Below are 25,271 nucleotides of genomic sequence, written 5' to 3' on the forward strand. Positions count from 1 at the left end.
ATTGTGGCCTCTCACTATAAAGAAAGTCTGTGGCTCTTTATCAGTGAAAAACTAGAAAGTGATGAAATATTGAAACAGTCGAATCGCTATCACATGGTGCTCTCTTCGATTACACGAGAGGATTACCTCACCTGGAGCATTTACGCTAAGGACAGATATTGAATTATTAGAGCCACCAGATTCAACTGTATTCCATTAAGAGCTGTTCCTGCAGTCTGGATGGGGGCACTGATGCAAAAGAATTGTTTACTTTGTAATGATATCTATTGAGGGAGGGGGCTTCAATGATATCTATTGAGGACCACTATCAACACAGGAAGGACACCCCCCCACCCAATTAAAGCACCACACCAAATACCGTTATTCCTGTAATATTTAGCCCTGTCTGAACCACACATAATGTCACCAAGGCTTTCTCCCCCTTTGCCACACTAAGCCAAGAACCAGGCCGGAGTGTTGCGGTAATAGATCTTTTTTGTATTAAAAAATGGTTTTAATAGATATCTAGAAAACAATGAATTTACACACAGCACCTTCTTTGTGGCATCCAAATATACAGAGTCACACAATGTGTTGCAATGCTACAATACAATCGGGCAAATTATCATTTGGTTATCATCTAAGAAAGTTCACAGGCATTTATATATGCAATTTGAACATGGGCTTAATATCTCTGCACTCGAAATACATGCATTTGGGAACACAAACAGTTTATTTCCAATCAGCACCTTTGTTCCTTCTTTACCCCAAAGCAGTCTCAAACCTTTCTGCTATGAGTATTTCTTTCACTGGAGACTCACACCTGACTTATTTTGACATGCATGGTTTGGGACCATGGAATGGATAGGGATTTTCGTTTTTGGGACAATGGTGCCTTCAAATGAAAGGCAGGGTTTTGGGTATTTAGAACAACTGGGGAATTTTGTTTTGTAACACTGCACATTCAACTGAAAGGCAGGGTTTTGGGAAATGGAATCAATGGGAACATTTGTTTAACAATTCACTTTCAAAGGGGATGCAGGGTGTTGGGATTTTCGTTTTGGCTAGGGGACACTTTATAGGCCATAGTGACTATAACACACTGGGAATGAGATTTGTTAGTTTAAAATCCTAACAAGACTCATTCCGTGATCTTCTCTATAGGCGTCGGAATGTAATTTTGTAATTAAATATGCTGAGTCTACACAGTGTTATCCCCCTCCCACAAATGGAAGAGAACCCACTAATGGAAAGGGATGGATTAAAACAGACCGATTCCCCTCACACTTCAGTTTACATTCAGTTAGTCACATGTAGTCAAATATTGCCAGGGTCTACACAGTTTTGCCCCCACCCACTACGCATGAAGGAGTTTAAGGATGGCAGATCCCCCTCGCCCGCACTTTTGTTGTCTTTTTGCTCAAGCTACTTACATGGGAGACCTGGGTTACTGGGTACTCTGGGAAACAGTAGGGAGATATTTGGAAAGCACAGATCTGGTAAAAGGTTTCTGTCAAGGATAGTCACCAGCAGCCAGTCCTCATCTGGCTCTTCAAAAGTCAGTCATTCAAGTTTCCCAGTCTCTGCCTCCCATGCAAGGTTTAAGGCCTCTCAATGCAGGTAGCTGTCTCCCCCAATATGATTTTTAGTCAGCTTTTCAAATGGATTGTGTCCTCCCACGTATTCCTCATCTTTTGACATGTGTTGATTGGAAATAAATGTCGGCAGAGGGCACTGTGTATCGATGGCGTCGACTCGATGTCCCTCGAAGGCCTCCGTTAAGGATGATGTAAACAAAGGCATATAAAGCACGCGCAGCGTTAGCTTTGAGAAATACAGCGCGCTTCTTCTCTCTTGTGACGACTTCGCTAGTTCGAGATGTCTTCATCATCAACACTGACAACTCCGAAGTCCGGTTTTAAAAAGGGTCGGGATTGCGGGTCAAAATGTCTCTTACCGATCCCCACCAAATCTGTTTTGGTGCTTTGCGGCAAACCATGACACCTCTGCCTGCTCCAAGTGCCAGTCTATGACTGGAAAGGCCTGTAAGGGGAAGTTGAAGGTAAGCCCAATCCCAAAATCTCCTACCCGGACTGTGAAACCTTCGACTGACGAGTTGAGAGGTGACTCTCCTTGGAGGAAGAAGGCCAAGTGGTCGACATAGATGAGTGGCTCACACACCTCTTCTTCATCCTCGAATAAATCGAAGGGAAGGCACCATAGGTCACCTTCATCGACTTCCTCATCAAACGCTTCCCCCGAGAGAGTTGTTTGCCCAACCAAAAAGTCCCCTCTGGCCGAGTGGGAGGCCTTCCGAGCAGAGATGCTCAAAATGTCTGAAAAACAATAGCCTCTAAGCCATGCTCCTACTGCGCCTTCGAAAGAAGCCAGGAAGGAAAGGGCTCGACCTAAATCCTGCACGCCCTCGAGCACGGGACAAAGACCCGATCCGCATCGTGTACCCTTGTGGCCTCGATCCGATGAAGTCTCATCGAAGGCTCATTCGAGCCGCAAGCATAAGTCGAGGTCGACAATGCCATCAACGCTGGCTGCGCCTTTGATGCCAGCTGTGCCATCGACGCAGAGCGCCCCAGTAAAACCAATGGTGCCGATAAAGAGAATTTTGACGACTACGCCAGCGTCGAATCCATTACTGACAAAACCCATTATTCCTGAGAAAACATATGTGCCACTACCTAGGAAAGACTAGTTTATGTCTCTTGATTCTATTTATGAAGAGGATGAGAAGTATGATGAAGAGGCTCCATTTGGCCTACAATATGGTACGCCTAATGTACCTGAAAGTTTCATTGTAGAGGAGTCCAGGATGAGGGACCACTATGACAACTTGCAGACTGTAGGTGGGGTGGATACCTCACCTGAGTTGGAGTTAAGAAAACTAGAGGCTGGGGAGCATGCAGATGCGTCCTATAGGCAACTCATGTTAAAGGTAGTGGACTACATGGGTTGGAGTAGACCTCCATTACTGTACGAGCAAGCTGACCTTACTGACATTTTAGACAAAGGTCTGCTGTCAGGTCCATATTACCATTCCACATTGCCTTGCGGAAAAGGATGGCAACGAATTGGGTGACATTGGAGACCACTCCAGCTGTTAATAAGAACTTGACCAAGAAGTACCTCCCTTCCAGTAGTGACCCAGACTACCTGTCGAAACACCCCAGAGTCTGATGGTGCAGGCAGCTACTGCGACATCTAAACAAGTGGTGTACACTACCACATCTCCTGATAAGGACAACAAACAAGTAGATGGATGGGCAAGGAAGGTATTTTCCGCAGGGAGTATGGCACTCAAATCTGCCAACTCCACATGTGCCCTTGTAAAGTTCACGTTCACTTGATGAAAGGTACGGCTTCTTAGCCATAGTTAGAGACGGCAAAGAGGCCATGTGCGAGTCACTTCAGTCAGGTTTGGATTCTGCTGGTAGCATCAGCAGAGCCATGGCTACCAGCACTGTTATGGGCAGGTTTGCGTGGTTGCAGAAGTCCGGTTTTGCATTGGATGTGCAATCCAGACTTCTCAACATGCCTTTTGACGGGTCTCACCTTTTTGGCAACAAGGTTGACGAGAAACGTGAGAACTTGCAGACCTCGAAGGCGGCAGCCAAATCTTTACGCACCACTATTAGGCAACCTCAGCCTTTTGGACCTAGTGGACAACCTTAAAGGGGTAGATCTTTTCGCTACTACTCCTCAGTTGGAAGGGCAAGAGGAATGGCCAGTCAAAGGGGTCAAAGAAGATTTCCTTGTGGTGGACGAGGAAGGGTGCAAAGCCAGCTCCAGCAGCGACTTCTTTACCATCTGCCACTGCATCTGTCATGAACCACCGTATTCGTCCATTCTGGACTTCATGGTCCATGATGCATCGCAGCATGAACTCAGTGATCCTTCCAACATGGCCGAAGAGCCTGAAACGTCGTGCTCTAGCCCTTGCGCGCAATGTTTGACTTCCTAGAACACAGTCACGCCCCCGCGGCGGAGTTGTTAGACGTGTGTTGTCGAGTCCGCTTCCGTGTTTTTTCCCAATTCCCCTTTTTTCCCTTCTTCTTTGTTCCTGGAGCCCCGTCCGAATCCCTCCTTACCTCTTGCCCGTTCCTCTTCGTGGATTCGTCCTGTGCTCGGTCCTACGGTGTTTCGGACACTCCCGAAGCTTGGGACTCTACCCCTTCCTGGCTTCACGTTCCTGGATACTGAACGTTACCCGGCGAAGGAGAGCAGGCTATCTCACGCTGGAATCTGAAGACTCGCACCCAGGCCTCTACAAGTCTCGGACAGTGAGAAAGAAGGAAGTTACTTCCAACAGGGTCACTAGCAAAGAGAAACAGGTGAGAAGGAGAGAAACTTGTGACAGCATCAGCTGCCTCAAACCCTCTCTGAGGCCCTGAGTCACAGTTCACCAGACTGTATCTGCATCTAGAAGAGTGGTAAGACATTACTTTGGATGCTTGGACTTTTGAAACCGTAGCCCACAGTTACTGCCTTCCTTTTGTATGGATACCTCAGAACAATCCACCGGGGAACCACTTTTTGAGGATTCCAGATCCGCTCCTTGTGCAGGAGATTTTAACCCTGCTAGAAAAATGCACTATAGAACCAGTGCCTGTAGCGTAGAGGAACAAGGGTTGGTATTCCCCTTATTTTCTAATACCCAAAAAGGATGGAGGACTGAGACCCATCTTGGACTTGAGATACTTGAACAAGTTCCTCAGGAAGGACAAGTTCAAGATGGTCACACTTTCTCAGATCATTCTGGCCCCCCCAACTCCAAGATTGGTTGGTGTCATTGGACCTTCAGGATGCTTCTTTTCATGTGCCGATCCACCTCAAGTACAGAAAATATCAGAGGTTTGCAGTTGGCGGTTCTCATTATCAATTTTGAGTTCTGCCTTTCAGGGTGACCTCCGCCCGAGGGTTTTCACCAAACTGATGGCGGTAGTGGCACCGAGTCTCAGGAGAGGGGGGATTCATGTCTACCCCTACCTGGATGATTGGCTAATCAGGGCGAGTTCTCCCGAACAAGCCCTGGATCATCTCAATGTCACCTACCACTCTCTTCACAGATTGGGCTTCTCCCTCAAGAAGTCCCATATGACACCTTCTCAAAAACTCCAGTTCATCGGAGCTCTACTGGATACATACTTGGCAAAGAGCTCGCCACCCGAACTGAGGGCTTGAGACATTCTTCAGATGGTTACCAAATTTCAGAATGTCCAATGTCTCCCGGCCTTCGATTTTTTTGAGGTTGCTCGGCCTCATGGCATCCTGCATTTTTCTGGTGCCAGAGGCCCGTCTGAGAATGGGATCCTTTCAATGGGCTCTAAGAACTCAATGGTCCCAGTTCTCAGGAAAGATGTTGGACCTACTTGAGGTTCCAAGCAGGGTCGCACAGGATCTTCTATGGTGTGCCTGCGAGGACAATATTCTGAAGGAAGGACAATTTTGGCAACCATGGGTAGAGATAACAGCAGTAACGGACACCTCACTCATGGATTGGGGAGCCAACACCAACGATCTGACAGTCATCGGCCATTGGTCTCTATTGGATTCCAAACTACATATCAATCGTTTGGAGCTGAGGACAATCAGACTAGCGCTGGAGGCCTTCCTGCCCTCTGTATGGGGAAAGAATGTCCTGATAATGACAGACAATATACAGTGGCCATGTACTACCTCAACAAGAGAGGAGGTGTAGGGTCACTACCACTGTGCAGAGAGACAATGCAGCTCTGGTACTAGGAAATTCAAGAAGGAATCTCGCTATCAGCAGTTCACTTAGCCGTAGAGGAGAACACAGCAGTGGACATTCTTAGCAGGCAGAGCACAGTCTCCCACGAGTGAGAACTAGCTCAGGAAGTCCTTCAAGAGATCTTCACCCTTTGGGGAACCCTTCAAGTGGATCTTTTTGCGACTGGTGTCAACCAGAAGTGCTGCGACTCTGTTTCCTCCAGTCCCCGTCATTCTTCACGTGATCAGGAGGTTGAGAAAGTTTGGGAAACACATGATCTTGGAAACACATGATCTTAATTACCCTTGATTGGACCAGGAGGACGTGGTTCCCAGACCTTCTGGACATGTCCATCTGTCCTCCAATACGTCTTCCTCAAAGAGAGGACCTTCTCTCACGAGAGGAGGGTTGGGTTCTCCACCCAATGGTTAAAATACTCAACCTTCATGCTTGGTTTTTGAAAGGCTGAGATACAAGGATTGGGACCTCCCACGTGATGTAATGGCTTTCGGCGGGAAGGCCAGCAACAAAGTCTTTTTACCGTTGCCATTGGAATAAATTCTGCGACTGGCGCAGAGAATAGAATGTAAATCCTTTTCTGTGTAAAACACTGGATGTCCTATTCCTTCTATCTTTAGCCAATCTGGGGCTCCAGATTGGTACCATTAAAGGATATTTGGAGGCACTGTCCATCTTTAAGCGCTCATCAGAGAAATGTTCATACTTCAAAATTCCACTGATGACTCAATTTCTAAAGGGGCTCACCAATGTGTCCCCCCCCATCTCCTTTCAAGGTTCCAGTTTGGGACCTTAATCTGATTCTAAAATTCCTAATGTGTTCACCTTTTGAACCTTTACACTCATGTCCTTTAAAGTTGCTAATCTTTAAAACCATTCTATTGGTAGCTCTAACATCAGCCCGTAGAGTGAGCGAGTTGCAGGTACTTTCGTCCCAGCCACCCTTTACTACCTTTCACAAGGATAGGGTTTTTCTAAGGGTCAAACCTTAATTTTTGCCCAAAATCATTTCTCATTTTCACATAGGACAGAAAATTGTTCTAACTTGTTTATATCCCCCACCTTATCCTAGTAAGGAGGAGGAAAGACTGCATAGGTTGGACCCTCGTAGAGCTTTAAGCTTTTATATATCTAGATTTTCAAAACTGCGTATTGATGACCAACTTTTCATTGGTTATACAGCTCACAAAATGGGCCAGGCTGTCTCTAAGGAGATCTTAGCCAGATGGATAATTCTGGCCATTTTGGAATGTTACAGATTAGCAGGAAAGGAGCATCTGGAAGGTTTAAGGGTCCATTCCACTCGGAGCATTGCTGCCTCTACAGACCTGCAAAGGGGTGTACCAATAAAAAACATTTGTGAAGCGGCAACGTGGTCTACTATCCACAAAGCATTATTGCCTGGAATCTTCCCTCGGTCAGGATGGTAGCTTTTGTAAATAAGTCCTGCACTGGTAAAGCAGTCTTGCACTCGGTTCATGAAAACATGTAAAGTCAAATTCTACTCCCTCCTCCAAATCAAATACTGCTTTGAGAGTCTGTCAAAAGATGAGGAATACGTGGGAGGACACAATCCATTCTAAGAACAAGTTACTTACCCCTGGTAACGTCGTTCTTTCTTTTGACTGGATGTTCCGTCGACGTATTCCTCATTGCCCTCCCAACCTAACCCTCAATAGAATTTCCCATGCTATTACCGCTTCCGTTCCTTCAAAGCTGAATACAGTCATTCACATGCTTTTGCAGGTATTTCTGCTGTAAAGGGGGAAAAACAGAACTGAATCCAATGGCACTGTGCGTGCAATATATGCCTTCGATGACATCATCCTCGACGGAGGCCTTCGAGGGACATCGAGTCGATGCCACCGACGCACAGCGCCTTCTGCCGATGTTTTCCGAAGCAGCTGAAGCTGGACAACACATGTAAAAAGATGAGGAATACGTGGGAGGAACATCCAGTTGAAAGAACATTACCAGGTCAAGGTACAGTCAGTCAGATTGGTTTGGCAGCTCTCTACTTTCCCATAGACAATTTAAGTTTATATAGTACCTGTGACACACTCCAAATTATGAATATTCTCACGCATTGGATTGGACACTTATTTTCTGCCCCACCTCTCTAGTCTGGACTCTGCCATTGGATAGGGTAAGGGGTTTAGGAGGGCTGGAAGGGAATAGTTTCTTACCTGTAACTCCATTTCTCCAGCATTGGTATCTTTCATGGATTCACATGCTTAGAATATTCCCCGTCGTCAGGCTGGGAATCCCCGGTACATTATATATAGACCCTTTCCCGTAGGAAAACTTTTTCGACGCTTATGCGTCCTATCCACCTTGTTTTGTATCATGCGTGCCCGCACCGTCAGGACGTCATGATATAAATACAGGACCCGACCCCCGCGCTCCCTCAGATTTCGGCCCCCAAAGTAGTGGGGGAACCGGTTTGCATGTTCAGGGGGAGGCAGGTGGGCGCATGTGAATCCATGAAAGATACCAATGCTGGAGAAATGGAGTTACAGGTAAGAAACTATTCCCTTCTCCAGCATTGGATCTTTCATGGATTCACATGCTTAGAATAGATTACATAGCAGTACACCCCCAAGAGAGGAGGCGTGCATGCAAACCCATATACTTTCTTCGCAAAGCCCGTTCCCTATGATCATGTATACATTAGTAATCGTTAACATAGGAAAACGAACCACATACAGTCATAAATTCCACAGGATGCAACCCCTCAGTCGGGGCTTACCTTATTGGAATAGGTGTCGGAGCACCGCCTGTCCCATCCTGGTATCTTCAGCATGTTGCTGCGACAGGCAGTAATGGCGGGTAAAGGTGTGTGTAGCCGCCCAGGTAGCCGCCATGCAGATGTCCCCCAGAGGGACTCCAGCCCACAGTGCCGTCGACGATGCCGCTGCTCTAGTTGAATGAGCTCTTGGCCGTCGTAGAAGAGGCTTCCCTGCCCTGGAATGGCAGTACGAAATTGTTGATGACACCCATCTTGACAGTCCTTGCTTAGAAATGGCTTTTCCTCCAGCACCCAAACCATAGGCCACGAACAGTTGTCTTGTTTCTCTGAATGGTTGCGTACGATGAAGATAAAACTTGAGAGTCCTTTTTACATCCAATGTGTGTAACGTGCGCTCCACTACCGAGCATGGCTCCGGAAAGAACGTAGGCAACACAATAGAGGAGTGTTTATGGAACACCGAAGGAGCTTTCGGTATGAACTGTGGGTTAGTGGCAAGGGCTACCTTGTTCTTGAAAAATCGTAAGTATGGTGGGTCTACCATTAGAGCCTGAACTTCTGAAATACGGCGGGCTGAAGTGATGGCCACCAGGAAGGCCAATTTCCACGACAAAAACTTTAGAGACGATGATGCCATTGGCTCAAAAGGAGGCTTCATAAGAGACGTTAAGACCAGATTGAGGCTCCACTCCGGCGGAAATTTCTTCTCTGGAGGGAAACTCCGAAAGAGGCCTTTAAGGAAGTGCTTAATCAGGCGGTCGCTGAACAATGGTGCCGAATGCTGTCGACGAGTAAACCTGGAAATGGCGGCCAGGTGTACTTTTATTGACGATACCGATAGGCCCTTTTGAGCTAAGAACAGCAAGTATGGCAGGAGCTGTTCCGGCTTAATCGATTGCGGGGCCAACCCTGGCTGATCCTCACACCACTGACATAAACTTCTCCATTTGTACGTGTATGAGGCGTTTGTGGAAGGCGCTCTTGCCGCTTGCAGGATACGCCGACAGTCCTCCGGAATCGTTAGCCGACCGAATTCGGCGAAGTCAGGAGCCAGGCCGTCAACTTGAGGCTGTCCGGGTCGTGATGCCAAACTACACCCTCCTGTCGAGACAGAAGGTCGGGGGTCTTCTGGAATCTCATCGGTTCCGCCACAGCTAAGTGTAGCAGGTCTGAAAACCACACTTGTCTGGCCCAGTACGGGGCCACCAGAATTACTCGACATGGGTACCTGAGGATCCATTGCAACGTCCTCCGGACAAGGGGAAATGGCGGGAATGCGTACAGGAATTTGTTCGACCATGGGAAGGAGAACGCATCCCCCAGTGAGCCCTGCTGAGGCCATCTGCTTGCGTACTGATGGCATTTCCTGTTGTTCTTCGTCGCGAACAAATCTATGGAAGGATGTCCCCATTTCTTGAATACTTGCTGTAGTTGTTGGTCGTTCAGCACCCATTCGTGAACTTCGTTAATTTCTCTGCTGAGGGCATCGGCTTCCACATTTCTCACGCCTGGTAGGTGGAACGCCAAGATTTGCATGTTGTGTTGTAGGGCCCAATGCCAGATTTTCTGTGCCTCCGTCGATAGGGACCTGGAACGTGTCCCTCCTTGTTTCCTCAAGTAGAACATCGTAGTGGTGTTGTCCGTCATGACACGCACCACCGAGTCCCTCAGTTGAGGAAGAAAAGATTTCAGAGCCCATCTCACTGCTCTCAGTTCTAGCAGGTTGATATGCAGGGAGGACTCCTGCAACGACCACTGGCCTTGTACCTGTAACGTATCCAGATGAGCTCCCCATCCGCTCAGCGATGCATCCGTCACCACCGTCTTCTGGAACTCCGGTTCCACCAGAGGCATTCCTTTCGTTAGATGAGTAGAGACTCTCCACCAACAGAGTGCTTGTACCAGTTGTTCGTCGATGATCAGTCTGTCGGACCAACGACCTTGGCTCTGCGCCCAACGGTCCGCTAGAAATTCCTGGCAAGGCCTCATAAACAGACGGCAGTTGTTTATCAACGGAATGCAGGATGACATGGTCCCTATCAGGGACATGTATTTGCGCACCGACACCTTGGTACCACATCTCCATTCCGACGCCTTGCTTTGTAGCTTCTGTATTCTTTTGCTGGATGGTCTTACCAGACTTGTGTGCGTATGAAACTCCGCTCCTAGAAAGACCAAGGTCCTCGAAGGCTCTACGGAGGACTTGCTGAAGTTTATCGCGAAGCCCAGTTCCTGTAAGAGGGACATCGTGGCCCCTAGACTGTTTCGTGTTTGTTCCATGGACGAGCCTCTGACCAGCCAGTCGTCTAGATAGGGATAGACATGGTGACCGTCCTTCCTTAAATGGGCCGCTATGGGGGCCAAGCACTTGGTGAACGTCCTGGGGGAGGACTTGAGACCGAACGGGAGGACCTTAAACTGAAAATGCTTTCGCCCGACGACGAACCTTAAATATCTCCTGTGTCGTGGGCGTATTGGGATGTGAAAATAGGCGTCTTGAAGGTCTAGTGACGACAGATAATCCATGGGTTGCACCGACCTGATAACCTCCTGGACTTTAGCATTTTGAACTTTAGGCTCTTTAGCCATTTGTTGAGTACCCTCAGGTCGAGAATGGGCCTCCATTTTCCATTTGGCTTCTTGACAACGAAGAGCCGGGAATAAACTCTGTGTCCTTCCTGTGCCACAGGAACTCTCTCTACCGCTCCTTTTCGCAACATAAGCGCCGCCTCTTGTCGTAGGATTCGGAGGTGGGGCTGGGTCGAAAATACAGGCGGAAGACGTGGAGGCTTGTCTCTGAATTGTAGCGCATGACCCATGCGAATCGTGTCTAGAACCCATCGATCTGTGGTGATGCATTTCCATTGGTCGAAGTGATGAGAGACTTGTCCCCCCAGGACGTTCCGAAGGCCGTCATTGGTTGCTGGTTTGCTTGTTCTTCGTCGACGAGGGACCCGAGCCTCGCCGCCTGGAAGCTTGATAGTCTCTGCTTCTACGTGCCGATTGGGACGCTCGTCTGAACCCTTGTGAAGAGTACGAGGGCCTGTTAAATCCACGGTCCCTCGAGGCTCCAAAGCGGGAGTTTCCAGAAGCACCCCTAAAGGGGCGAAAAGAGCGAAAGTTTCTACCCGTTTGGAGGGCGCCGAGGGACCTAGCAGTATCCGTGTCTTCCTTCATCCCCTTCAACGCTTCGTCAACCTTTTCGCCAAACAGGTGTTCCCCTTCACATGGCATGTCAAGGACCTTGTACTGGACTTCAGGACGGAAAGTAGTACATTTGAGCCACGCTTGTCGACCAAGTACTACGCCATGGTTGATTTGTTTGAATCCAGACTCTGCTAGGTCAACTGCAATATTAATTGCGTGGTTCGAGGCCTCTTCGCCCTCCCGCAACAGTAACATGGCTGCTTTCCGGTGTTCATCTGGCAGGTGTTCTAGGATAGGGGCTAGTTTGTGCCACATTTCTCTATCGTATCGTGACACGATCGCTAAGGAATTGGCTGCTCTTACCGTCGTCGCACCGACCGAGAGCACCTTTTTGCCAAAGGCGTCTTGCCTCCTAGCCTCGCTTTCTGGTGGAGTTGAACATTTTTGCTGTACCCTGGCCTTCCTAGCCGCTGCCGCCGACACCACCGAGTCAGACAGAGGTTGTGATGTTAGACATTTTGGAGTGGACTCCGGAGCTTTAAACTTCTTCTCAATCCGCCCCTTTATAGCTGGCTCCGAGAACGGATGGCGCATCGTCTTGAGACCTTCCTGCCACACGTGGTCCAGAATTGGGATGGCAAATACCGATTTCCTCCTTTGACCCATATGGTCAAAAAGGAAACAGTCTTTCTTCTGCTCCTCAGGAATCAAGCCGAACTCGGAACAAGCTTTTCCCATCATTGCATGGAAGGCTCCCACATCATCCGGAGGAGATGGCTGAGACTGGCTCCTCGTAGACTCTACCTCTACATCCGAATTCCATGTTGGGTCCCTCGAGGGTGACAGGGAGATGTCTGACCCTGAGTCACCAGTATAGAATCGGACTCCGACAACTCACCCTCCTCCTGCGCTCGAGGACGATCTTTTACTGCCTGAGGAGTCGATCAGTTTTTAGTCGTCGAGCGAGCCGCACAAGTTTGCTCGTCGACAGGAGGTACAGAAAAAGGTGACGACGAAGTCCCAGGATGAGGGATCTGCGTATCCAGCCGCTGCAGGAGCTTCTGAAGAGTATTAAGCACATCCAGAGACAAAACTGCCTGGGGGTTCAATAACGTTGATGATATAGGTACCATACCCCCACTCGCACTCGTCGTCGTCGCCGACGTGGAAGGCCGTAAGCCTAAATCCGATGGCTGCAGAACTGTGCCACCTTCTCCTTCCACCGAGCAGGCCGTGTCTGGCTGCAGTAAGACCTCAGGGGGGATCGGGTCATAGACCTCTGGCAGCCAAGCCATAGACTGAGTCTCCGTCGACGAAGGAATCCCAACCGCTGCTGCCTGAACGGTAATAGGCATCGTCAATGACACCGAGGTCGACGAGCAAGTTGTCGTCGTCGAGCCCTTAGACTTCGTCGCCGATTTCGATGCAGACTTCCCGGCTGAAGCGTCTCGACTCACGGAAGACCTGGGACGGTCCCCTGAGGAGGATTTTGACAGCGCTTGCCTCTCCGTCTTAGATGAGGAGGAGGAGGAGGGCTTTTTATGTGATGAGGAAGACCCAGCATGCTTCCCCTTATGCTTGTCCTCAGCGCGGTTTTCTGCTGCCCGTACCTTTTTCGATGGAGGTTCCGACTTGCTCCTGGAGGCCGTGGAGCCAACTTCCGAAGCCGGGTAGGCACCCGCTCCGTCATTAAGCCAGTCGACCAGCCTTCTTTTACGGTCCTTAAGGGTTTTTTGGGAGAAACCCTGGCATATCTCACATGTATCCGCCGTGTGGTGCGGGTGGAGACAGTAGATACAATCCATGTGGGCATCTCATTCATAAACTTTTTTGAGGCCACATGTCGCACAAGGGCGAAATAACGCTTTTCCAGACATAATTCTCCAGAATTTGAACGTCGCCGAAGCGAAACAGAAAAAAGAAACAACCTAGTTTCCACTAGCAGTAATCACGAGGATCCCACTACTTTGAAAGACGGTTGAAATCTGAGGGAGCGCGGGGGCGGGTCCTGTATTTATATCATGACGTCCTGACGGTGCGGGCACGCATGATACAAAACAAGGTGGATAGGACGCATAAGCGTCGAAAAAGTTTTCCTACGGGAGAGGGTCTATATATAATGTACCGGGGATTCCCAGCCTGACGACGGGGAATATTCTAAGCATGTGAATCCATGAAAGATCCAATGCTGGAGAATATGGATGATGAGGGGAGAAGAGAAATGCATCATTTCAAAATGACATTTAAGTTACATTTTGGTTTTCTCAGAAAATCACAACATGACAACTTTCTTCAATTTACAGATACCCACCGCAAACTTTATATTTTCAGATTCAGCAAATCCTGGCTGGACGATTAAAATGACTTTGGTCTCAGCACGCTATAATTTTTCACAGATTATTCATACACCCATATAGTTGAACATCAAAATTCGCAAAACACATATTAATTTTACTTTCTATCAGCTCACCAAGTTTCACATGTCCATCCTTTATGGGAGGGCCAAAATTATACTTTTACCTATTACTCAAATTACACACATTGCATGATGTTGATATTTACATAGCACTGATGGGCTTTTCCTGATCTTGAATATGAGTCCATGATGGGCTTACTAGGAAGCAATATTCTCCTGTTATTAAGAAAAAAGGAGTCCAATATTATTTAATAGCAATGCATAATATAGAAGTCTTCAGTAACACATTTCAGAAAACCCAGGCAGTTTTGTGTTTCCAAAGTCACATGACTTGGACATCTGCTTATCTATGTCGTCTGTTTATACACAGTCTTTAAAGTTTCATTAGAATTCTCTGAAAGGCATTTTATCAGGGTGTCACGACAGTCCTGAAAGGTCAGTTCTGTTGGCTGCTTTATCTGACCCTTCCACAATTTTGATCTAAAACGGTTGTATTTTTTGGGATTTAACTGAACAGACCTGTTTTCCTGGTGAACCTCAGCCAAAGCTCCCTGAGATCAGAAGTCCAGATGCATAGCCCGGGAGTTTAGTGGGGGAAGCTTCAAAAACAAACTAAAATCACATTTGCAAGCGAATGCAGTGTCAATCGAAAGATGTTATTTCAATACATTGCATTTGGGCCTGCTTTCCATGGATTCATATATTTCTTTAATCTGACAGTTCAAAATACATGAGCGTTCCTCTTGAATTGTCCACACATAGGCTATTATTTAACCTAGGAAACCATTTAAAAACAAAGTACGCCTTTCCATTTTGCCTATGTCACTTTGCATGCTGGAAAGTAAGTATTGTTGTTTGTGTCAAATGAAATATGTCACTTGGCTTCAATTTTAGGTGTAATGCACAATTCCTTCTTTATTTTCCAAATGCACAGCATTTTAATGTATGACAGTCTCATGTATCATGCTGCTGTTTGTTTCACTCAGACAAAATGTACCTTTTCCCTTTTAATTAAAGTCGGCATTTTCAGCACAAATGTCTTTTGGAATCCATTGGGCACACTCTGCTGTATCAATGTCTTAAGGCACGCTTTCCTTCACCTGAATGCCTTCCCATTTTGGTAATGTTGAGTGTTGAGTGAGGCCCCCTTTTCGCACTCGCTAGGCCCTATGTTGGAAAGTAAGTGTTTTGGACTGGCCTGCATGTTCCAATGGGTCGCACCCATAAGGCAGCTTTAATCTTGCAGTAGTGGCCTTGTCTGGCCTTTTAGTTTGTCATTCTGGGGCTGAAAATATACCCCACAACTTTGCCTGCATGTTTTGACGATCTACAAAATTGTTTATTTGGTTTGCCCTGTCGATGTACACATCAGGGCAAAGACTCTCACCCTAAATCTACACGAAGCTGGTTTTTCACGATGCTGCCATGCACTGTGCTATTTATTGAGGGCAGAAACACAATTAGTTAATTGGGCTGTTTTGACATATCTTAGGCAAGCCCTGAAAATTAGGAAATACTCATTATTTTTGACCTGTAATGTTGACTTGTCGTAGTTGTGTATGATAAGTCATTTATAACGCACCTGTACACAAGTGTTTTTAGGCGCAACAAGACAAGGAAGGGGTGACAAAGGGTGGACAAAACAAACAATCTTACTAGGCCCTGTACCATTCAGATTGTGCAAGTGCGAGGGGTAAGGCGGAAGAGAAGTGCTAGGGGGAGAGAGGTGGGAGAGTGCAATAGGGAAGAAAAGTAAGTACAAGGAAGCATGGGACTGTAGGGTTACAGATACTGTCCCTAAGTGTGTGGGAGGCCCGAAGGCAGTGCAAGGGGCTACTGGTCATGGAAAGAGCCTGGGGCCGCCTGTTTAAGGTACTGAGGGTGGCCAGGTAACCAGTTAGCATAGCAGACACATCATCAGCAGGGGAGAGAGAGAGAGAGAGAAAGCAGAAGTGAAAAGGAAGGTCTTGAGTTGCTTCCGGAACGTTAGGTGGTCCTGTTTAAGTTTGAGAGAGGCAGGGAGGCTGTTCCAGGGGGAGCCCCCAGCTGAGGACAGAGATCTACCCCTCACTCTCTGCCTGGAGAAGAGTCTGACCCTCAGAGAGTTACAGGTGGATGAGCGGAGGGCTCTAGAAGGCAGATGCTTAGGAAGAGAGTTGGATGTAGTGTGGTTCCTGGCCCCAGAAAGCCTTGTAGACAATGCAGAGGGTCTTGAACTTGATCCTTGCAGCCACCAGGAGCCAGTGGAGAGATTTCAGGACTGGAGAGATACAATCCCTTAGCTTCAGGCCAAGGACAAGTCTCGCAGTCCTGTTCTGGATTAGTTGCAAAGGGTGAAGAGGGAGGCAGATTTAGAAAGAGGCTCTTGCAGAAGTCCAGCCTAGAGAGAACCAGGGCTCAGGAGACAGTGAGCTTCTGGGGGAAAGTGAGACAAGGAAGAATATCTCTAACGTGGTGCAGCTGGTAGTGGGACTTATTAAAGATGTCTGTGATGTGAGGAGGGAAGGAGAGGGTCGGAGTCGACAATGACACCAAGGTTTTTTGCCTTGCAGGAAGGTGCAGGTAGAAGACCCAAGAGGTCGGCCAGAGTAAAAGAGGGATGGCGGAGCAAGGGTCCCAATGAGAAGGATTTCAGTCTTACTGGCATTAAGGCAGAGATTGTTGGAGGCACAACAGTCCTGAATTGCAGATAGACAGTCAGGAATGAGTGAGAGCTGAGGGTCATCCACAAAACACTCAACGTTAGGAGACAAGTTAGAGATGAGGTGGGCCAGATGTGCCAAGTAAAGGTTGAAGAGCCATGGTGAATAGTTAGAAACCTGGGTAACACCACATGTGGAGAGAGAGAGAGAGAGGTGGTGGAGAGAAAAGACCCCCATTGGACCTGGGAGGGTCGATCAGTGAGGAAGGAGGTCAACCAGGCTAGGGCCTGGCCCATGATGCCCATGTTGTAACAGAGAAGATTGATCAGGATGGTGTGATTGACCATGTCGAAAGCAGAGGATAGATCGAAAATGACAACGGAAGGAAGGCTAGAGTCGAGATTAGAGAGCAAGTCTTCACATGTGTTTAGGAGAGCAGTTTCTGTGCTTCTGGATGCTCTTAAGCCAGATTGGTGGTCATGGAGACAACCAACAGATTCAGTATGGAGAGTAAACTGAGAGATGGCCAGCTTTTCCAGGTGTTTGCCCAGGAAACAAATGTTTTCTTTTTTTCAAATGCAATGTATTTTTATTATATATGTTGTTTATTATTGTGTGTTTTATGGATGTAAATTTGAATTTACTTGACTTGATTACTCGATCCCTTCCATGCAGGAGGTCACCAGGAATTTGTGTGAGATTATGTATGTGTGTCTGCTCAATGCATCAGACTTTGTGAAGGCATCTCTGTGGCAAAAAAAGTGTTTATGTTTCTTCTAAGTTCTCAGGCTTCTGTGCACTGTTGTGTATTATGGAATTCTAATGATTTTACTGACCCCTGTTTGTTTTGTCCCGTTTCTACTCAGCATGCACTTCCAGAGAGACATCCTGTCACTAGGTGGGTCTCACTGCCCAGGAATCTGAGCACCGACTGCAGCATGCCATCCTGCAGCACAAAGCCTAGCTCGACATGTGGTGGGGGCCGATACACCCATGAGGAGATTCTGGAGTGCCTCATGGAGAGTGCTGTTGCCCTCATGGTCTACAAGAACAGGACAGAAAAGCGACTTGCCAGCAAGATTGGCTTTGTGGCCAAACCAATCTCAGAACTCTATTACGAACGAATGGCCCAGATGCGAGGACCCGAATGCTCCATGAAGTGGCCCGTCTTCATCCAGCCGCTGAGCTTGCACGAGGAGCACTGCCTGGCATCGCACCCACTCTGGGCCTCCACACAGACCACCAACCGCCTCCACTTAGCCTGGGAAACCAAGATGATTCGAAGGAAGGCAGTGCCCAGCATATCATCAATCGAAACATCTTACCAGGAAGAGTCCTCCACCCTCCCAGACATTAACACCACATCGTCTCCGAGCACCAGCCTCCTCTCGGGCTACCCACATGATTTGGTTTCATCTCATTCACTCTCCCAGAGCAGCAGCAAAACACCGATTGGCGCCCTTCCAAAACTTTGATTATTTTTCTGGAGTTGCAATAAAGTGAGAAAGTATTTTGCCTTACGTGTTGCCAGGTACCGTTTTCACATCTCTCTGTGTGCCTTTAGCTGAGACTCCTGCGTCACCCTGGCAGAATGCTAATAGTCTAGTCTAGTGTCTTATGGGTCATTGTGGTAGGCCCCCTTCTACCCCAGGCGAGGTCTTTCATCCAGCATGATGCACAATGTCAGGCAGTATAGACAAAATGAACACGATGGGATGCCTACACAGAATAAGGTTCGATCAGCAGGCTGAAATAGAAGCACGGCATTGTGAACCCATATGTCTCTCCCTGGATGCCATCCTATTATGCACGACATGTCCATAGTCATGCTTCATCACCAGCGAAGGTATTTTATGTGATTAGAAAGCACTTTCATGTTCTAGATCATAGCTCCAAGACACTTCTTTAAAAAAGGAAAAATATGTTTCTTCTGCAGCCGTGTGTTCAACAAAGTTCCACTGTCTGGAAAAGAAACTTGATGTTTTAATAAAATACAATAACAAGTTAGCATATTTTACAGCCATGTTCTCTGTATTATGCGACAGGGTAATATGAGGCTTTTAAAAGAAATGTCCTCTGGTTTGCCATTGGAGTATGTTTTGTGAGCTCCCATGCTGCCATCAAGGGTCCCTCATTTTAGGAGCATCACTACATGCTACGTTTGTCCCACAATCTGCAAAGCGACATACTCTTGCATGAACTGGATGTGAGCACTGCTGGTCTTGTACACATTGTGCAGATGAGTGAATGCGCATGAATCCGCAAGGCACCAACATTACATGTGACCGCTTTGCAGACGAGATATTGCCTGAAATAAACGAAGACCGGCTCCTTTCTGTGTCTTGTGTGTGCGTTTTTTCTCCTTCATCCACTCTGCCCTTTTATGCATTTGCGAATTGGTATAAAGCCAGAGGGGGCAAGACTACAGGCCAGTGCCTTCAAAAGGCCAGTGGGTCTGGTCAGAGCCATATACATGGCAGAAAAAGGCCAGGAGGGCCAGGGTATAGTCAGTCACATGACTGATTGTACCTTGACCCTTTTGGCCTTTCTGATGTATTCTTCAAAGATTGGTCTGTGTGTGACTCTGCCGAAGTCTGGAATACTTTTAGGATTAAAATATCCTGGTCCCAAAATGCTAAGAGGGCTAGGCAGAAGGCGAGGAGGTGTGTGACAGTCTCTTTTAAATTACTCAGTGTGGGGGTGTCTGCGGGCCTTAGGACGCCACTAGTAATGTGATGCAAACCCCGGAGCTGGTATAAGGTGGATTCCCCATAGTGCCCCCGCGCCTCCCTCAGATGCCCCACCACAGCTGCCTGAACTGCGCATGTCAGGAGGCGCCCCCAATGCCAACTGGGAGGGGGCTCTGCCTTAATGATTAAGGAGGGAGCCTGCTGAGCACTAGATAGCTGGGTCAGAACGACTTCCTGGGTGTGTCGAAACTACCCCCCCTCGCCCCCCGGAGAAGAAACCCTCGGAAAATCACCCCAGGAAAGATTTGACATTGGGGTAACACAAGCAAGTGATTTGCCATGAGATTCTGGCCCTGACCATAGTCTATTTGTGAAGCGAGACTTGATACACAGTATATCCCAACTGCTCAAGTCCTGCCATGGAGCAGGGACCAGAGCCTGACAGTCTCCACAGAGCAACACAGAAAACCTACTAGAAGGAGTAGGATATTTGCAAGCAAGCAAACTTCCTGCTGACACAGGAGTGCTTGGCCATCATTAACTGCTGTCTCATCCTACCATGGGAGAAAGGCCTTTTGAGACCTATGATTGCCTTGGGGGCAAGGGTCAAATTCCATTAATAAAACAGGCACAACAGTGTACCTGTAGGACAGAAACGTGGGGAGGAGGTGGAACTGTTAGGACTACACCAGTCCCAAACAAACAGACTAATGGGCAAATGGACAAGCAACAAGAGCACTTATTCAGACAATTACTGCATACGCCTAGTAATAAGAAGAGCAGAAGACAATTGACTTTGAGCGTGTTAGGATGGCATTCCAAATGATCAGTTATGTTGCAGAGAGACGAGGAGGTGTACAAAGGGTTGAAAGCAGAAACTGAAGTGGCCAAGCCAAGTAGAACTGATAGTGAGGAAGCTACAGAGCAGGCGGTGGCTAAGCTATGTGAACCACACGGATGGCCATTGCTGGTGGAGGTGCTGGCACCAAGATCGCATTCTCTTCACCATTGTCAGTGTCACTGCAATACCAGAGTCCACACTAAAAGACATTTCAGATTATTTACCCAGCTTTTCACTCTGAAGTGTACCCTGGGCTTGGGACTATCTTCCTGTTCCCTTAGGGATTCTTCCCATTAATCTGGGAACACCTCAATGTCAGTCGTAAATTCTTCAAAAGTGAAAAGAAAACAAAGTCTTGTCTGGTGCTGCAAGGAGGGCTCCAACTTCTGTGCTCTCAGTGTAGGAAAGAATGCTCAGTGGGAGCCTTTAATCAGTGCTTCAAGTGGGATAGAAAATCCAAGAGGTGCACTAAGGTGTCACAAAGCAATATTTGGGGCCGCTGCCAAGAAGCCTTAAAATCCCAAGTAGAGAGGAAACCACTAAATGGAGAGGGCTCCTTGTAATTGGTGGCTTACCAGGGATGGTTGAGTTTTCGTTCTGGAATAAAATTGATTAAAATCAGTTTTGTAAGGGGTGTTCAATATAATTAATGTTCAGTCAAAAAATGGACTAAAATAAAGATATGTATGAATGCCAATATGCCCCATTCCAGTCGGGAGATGCTAGCCCAGGCCTGGTTTTAACTATGCATTCTGGGACTTGTAGTCCTGGGTTTATAATGGGGAAATCCTAGCATACATGGCCCAGAATGCAAACTTGAAACCAGGATTGGATTAGCATCCCCGAATGGAATGTGGCATGTTGGCATGTATGGATATTCAAATATAAGATTGAAATCAAATTTAAAAAATGCACATTCCAATACCTTTGTTCTTTTGAGGGAAATATAGGATGCTTGCCCATTCTAATGGCAAGACTTCAATGTATGAAGCCATATTCAAAACGTGTTTTTCTGTATTACTTTTGTGCAGTAGCACCAGGAGCATTCCAAGTGCCAGATGAAATTACCAATAAATGATCTGAGACCCAAATAACTAGACAGACTCATCAGTTAGGCACAAAGCCAAGATGTCTTCTCTGTAGTTGACCTTGCTGCCTGTTCTGTTCCTTGGAATTTTAAGGGAGTGTGGGTGCATCGCTATCTTCAGTGGGAGCTTAATGAATAGGACTTGTTTTTGGTTTTGTACCATGTGTGAGGAGACCACGCTTTTGTCCATTTTGACCTTTTATTCAGTGCTATTTAATTCAATTAAGCTGGGTGCTATTATTCCTCTTGACCTCTGGAGACTTGGTTGCTCAGTCTTGCATATGCTTTCTGCATATTTAATTGTTCAATACTTAGCTTAATCTAAGAGAAATATGTCCTGTGTATGTAGCTTATCTTCTTTGACTCTCATTGTGCCTTGCAGTTGCCTCTTGATGTAGCATCCTTGATCCCAAGCCAAACAGATATTCTTTGTTCTTCACATGAAGTTGTTTTTCCAGCGCTTGTCAGCTCTGCAGTTCTGGTCTCTACCTTCAAGGCTCCATGCTTATTATTTATACAGAGTCGACGTCCAACTTTTCATCATGGCCGCTTTACTCACGTTTTATTTTCCCCTGCAGCAAGGTTCTATATGTCTCATCTACCTTGCATTTCTGCGTATATACATTTGCTAATTCTCTTCTTAGTATATATGATTTATTTCTTTCTATTTGCATACATGTTTCTCTAGTTATACCTTAATTCTTTAAGTATTTACATATCGTTTCAGTACATCTTAGTGTCTTCACTTCATAACGTCACTTTACTCTGGTCTGATTTTACATATAGCTCTTCTATGTCCAGTGGTGTATGCAGACATCCTTCCACCACATCATTGTGAGGGTATATTCGATAAGGTTGTCTAAGTGCATAACGTCTCTCGTATCTTCGATGCAATATTGGGAAGATATTGGGAAGATACCTGGTGTCACACACAGTCCCCTCTTGCTGTTCTTATAGTATGTCAGAGGTGAGGTGGCAGGCACTAGAGATGACGTGTACATCGGCCTCTCTACACTTTCTCTTCTTTTCAGGGTTAAATACATAAAATGTAATTCAAAATGTATTTTACTGAGAATGTGTTGCTGAACAGATGATTTGCAGTATTGCCACTCATCAGTTTGTGAGTCGCTATGGTAGGAAATCAGGTTGGCAAAGTCGGCGGACTTTGGCACAGCCGCGGCTCAAAGGCATTATTGAAAGGCAGATGGTTCTGGCCCACTTAAAACCCTACATTCCAATTTTTAAGGGGGCACTGCTCTGGTATCCCGTTTGGTCGTCATTTCGGGGCTGTTAACCCTTCCCAGGGCATGTGAGGTCAGAGCCTCAGGGGAGAAGCAGTCATACTGATGAGGCTGAGAGGAGCCCTGCAACAGTGAAGCGATGGCTCCAGGGCACAAGCAGAAACAAAGTTGCCAATGCAATCATGTCTCTTAAATGTCAGCAGGACCTCCATCTAGTTAACAGCGAAGTAATAGCACAAGTGGAAACAATGTTGCCAGTGGGATTTTATTATTATTATTATTATTATTATTATTATTATTATTATTATTATTGTATTAATTGAGAGCTGACCTAGCTACACAGAGGTATATAACAATACAGATACACAACAGAGTGCTCTACAAAGGTGTACAACATTACAGATGCATAACGGCATGCTTTTCACAGATAACAGAACAGATAGGCAGCGGAGGTAGGATGCAGAGGGGCTCAGAGGAGGGGTGCAGCTGTACAGGGTGGCAGACAGTAGAGGGGCCGGTGACAACTAGTGAGTCAGGTAGCATGGAATGGCCTAGGTGTTGAGGAGGAGAGACTCCTTGAAGCGATGGGTCTTGAGTTCTTTTCTGAATTGTAGGAGCGTGGCGGCGAGTCTGATGCTGACAGGGAGGAGGTTCCATAGTCTTGGAGCGCAAGCAGAGAAAGCTTGTTTTCTGTTCCTTTCCTTTTTCAGCAGCGGATTTCAAGTCTGCACATGTCCTGGATTTTGGTGGTGCGCTGTCTGCCGGAGATGCTGGGTGACTTGAGGATGACTGCCTTATAGATAATGCAGCCAGACGTGAAGGTGATTTGTGCATGCAGTGGGAGCCAGTGAAAGGTCGATGAGGGCCGGGGTGATGTGGCTTTATCTGCGTAGACCCTTGATGAGGCATGCAAGCGTGTTTAGGGCACTTCTGAGAGGTAGACGGTGATGACGGCAGGCCTTCAAGGAAGGCATTGCCCCATCGAGCTATCCGGAGGGAGGGCTTTAATTTCCACAGGAGGGAGAGCTGATTCCAAGCTGTCGGAGTTCTCTTAGCTAGGTTGTCTTGAAAGAGAGGTGTTCGTTGATGTGAAACCCAAGAGACTTGGTGCAGGAGGTAAGTTTGGGTGTGAAGCCCTCAGGGTTCATGGTTGATAGCCAGGTCTGTATGTCTGGGTGTTTCAGTGTTGTTGGTGTGGCTTCAGAATTCAGTTTCGGTTTGGTTGAGCTTCAAGTATGGAGTGGACATCCAAGACTAGATCAGCGAGAGGCTGGTTCTGAGCCTGTGGATGTTCTTGATAGAATCAATCTTGAGGAATAATAATAATAAAAAATAGTCATAGGCGCCCCTCTGCGAGAACAAAAATGACTAAATGACCTATTCTTTGGGAAGGTTCCCAATCGAGAATCCGTAGCCACACTTAATCTCACTGTTCCTTTCACAGAAGGGAAATATCCATTTACATATTAGTCTTTATTCTGCCCACATGGGCAATCCAACCCCCGAAATGCTATGACAATTCTCTTCTGAACAAGATTACCAACAGCAACCCAGACACGTGTTTCAGCCTTCTTGGGCCTCATCAGTGAGGTGGAGCTGTGCATCTCTAAGTCCTTTAAACAATCAAAAAATAGTCATTGGTGCCCCTCAGTGAGAACGAATATGTCTAAATTACCTGTTCTTTGGGAAGGTACCCACCGAGAGCCCGCAGCCCACTTTAGCTCACTGTACCTTTCACAGAAGGCAAATATTCATTTGCATATCAGTCTTTGTCCCACCCACATGGGCAGTCCAGCACCGAAATGCTATGGCAATTGTCTTCTGAACAAGAGTAGCACCAGCAACCCCAGACACGTGTTTCAGCCTTGTCGGACCTCATTAGTAATGTGGAGATATGCCTCTCTGAGCACAAAGAGCAAGAGATCCACGCCTAGATGACCCTAGAAAAGTTAGGGTGACTGAACCTAAGTTCCTTAAACAATCACAAATTAGTCATAGGTGCCCCTCTGCGAGAACAAACATGGCTAAATGACCTGTTCTTTTGGAAGGTATCCACACGAGCGTCCGCAGCTACACTTTAGCTCACTGTACCTTTCACAGAAGAGAAATATCCATTTGCATATTATTCTTTGTCCCGCCCACATGGGCAGTCCAGTACCGAAATGCGATGGCAATTCTCTTCTGAACAAGAGTACCAATAGCGACAACAGACACGTGTTTCAGCCTTCTGGGGCCTAATCAGTGAGGTGGAGCTGTGCCTCTCTGAGCACAGTGAGCAAGGGTTTCATGTCTGGATGACCCTAGGAAACCTAGGGTGACTAAACCTAAGTCCCTTAAACAATAGAAAAATAGTCATTGGCATCCCTCAGCGAGAACTAATACGTCTAAATGACCTGTTCTTTGGGAAAGCACCCACCCGAGAGCCCGCAGCTACACTTTAGCTTGTTGTACCTTTCACAGAAGGGAAATATTCATTTGCATATCAGTCTTTGTCCCACCCACATGGGCAGTCCAACACCGAAATGCTATGGCAATTGTCTTATGAACAAGAGTAGCACCAGCAACCCCAGACACGTGTTTCAGCCTTGTTGGACCTCATTTTTAATGTGAATCTGTGCCTCTGAGCACAGTGAGCAAGGGGTCCACGTCTGGATGACCCTAGGAAACTTAGGGTGACTGAACCTAAGTCCCTTAAACAATCAAAAAATAGTCATA

The 25,271-nt window shown here is 47.0% G+C and overlaps 1 protein-coding gene across 1 annotated transcript in view; it reads left to right on the plus strand.

The window, feature by feature from the left end:
• Positions 1-18,255, plus strand: part of LOC138492657 (serine-rich adhesin for platelets-like) — a 994,122-nt gene extending 975,867 nt beyond the window's left edge. Inside the window, exon 5 of the mRNA XM_069619973.1 lies at positions 17,564-18,255. Within this exon, the coding sequence (XP_069476074.1) occupies positions 17,564-18,172 (609 nt within the window). The 3' untranslated portion in view covers positions 18,173-18,255. The remainder of the gene's footprint in view (positions 1-17,563) is intronic.
• Positions 18,256-25,271: the final 7,016 nt, after the last annotated feature.

This window comes from Ambystoma mexicanum, chromosome 10 (assembly GCF_040938575.1).
Source record: "Ambystoma mexicanum isolate Mex_15411 chromosome 10, UKY_AmexF1_1, whole genome shotgun sequence".
In the NCBI taxonomy this organism is placed as follows: domain Eukaryota; kingdom Metazoa; phylum Chordata; class Amphibia; order Caudata; family Ambystomatidae; genus Ambystoma; species Ambystoma mexicanum.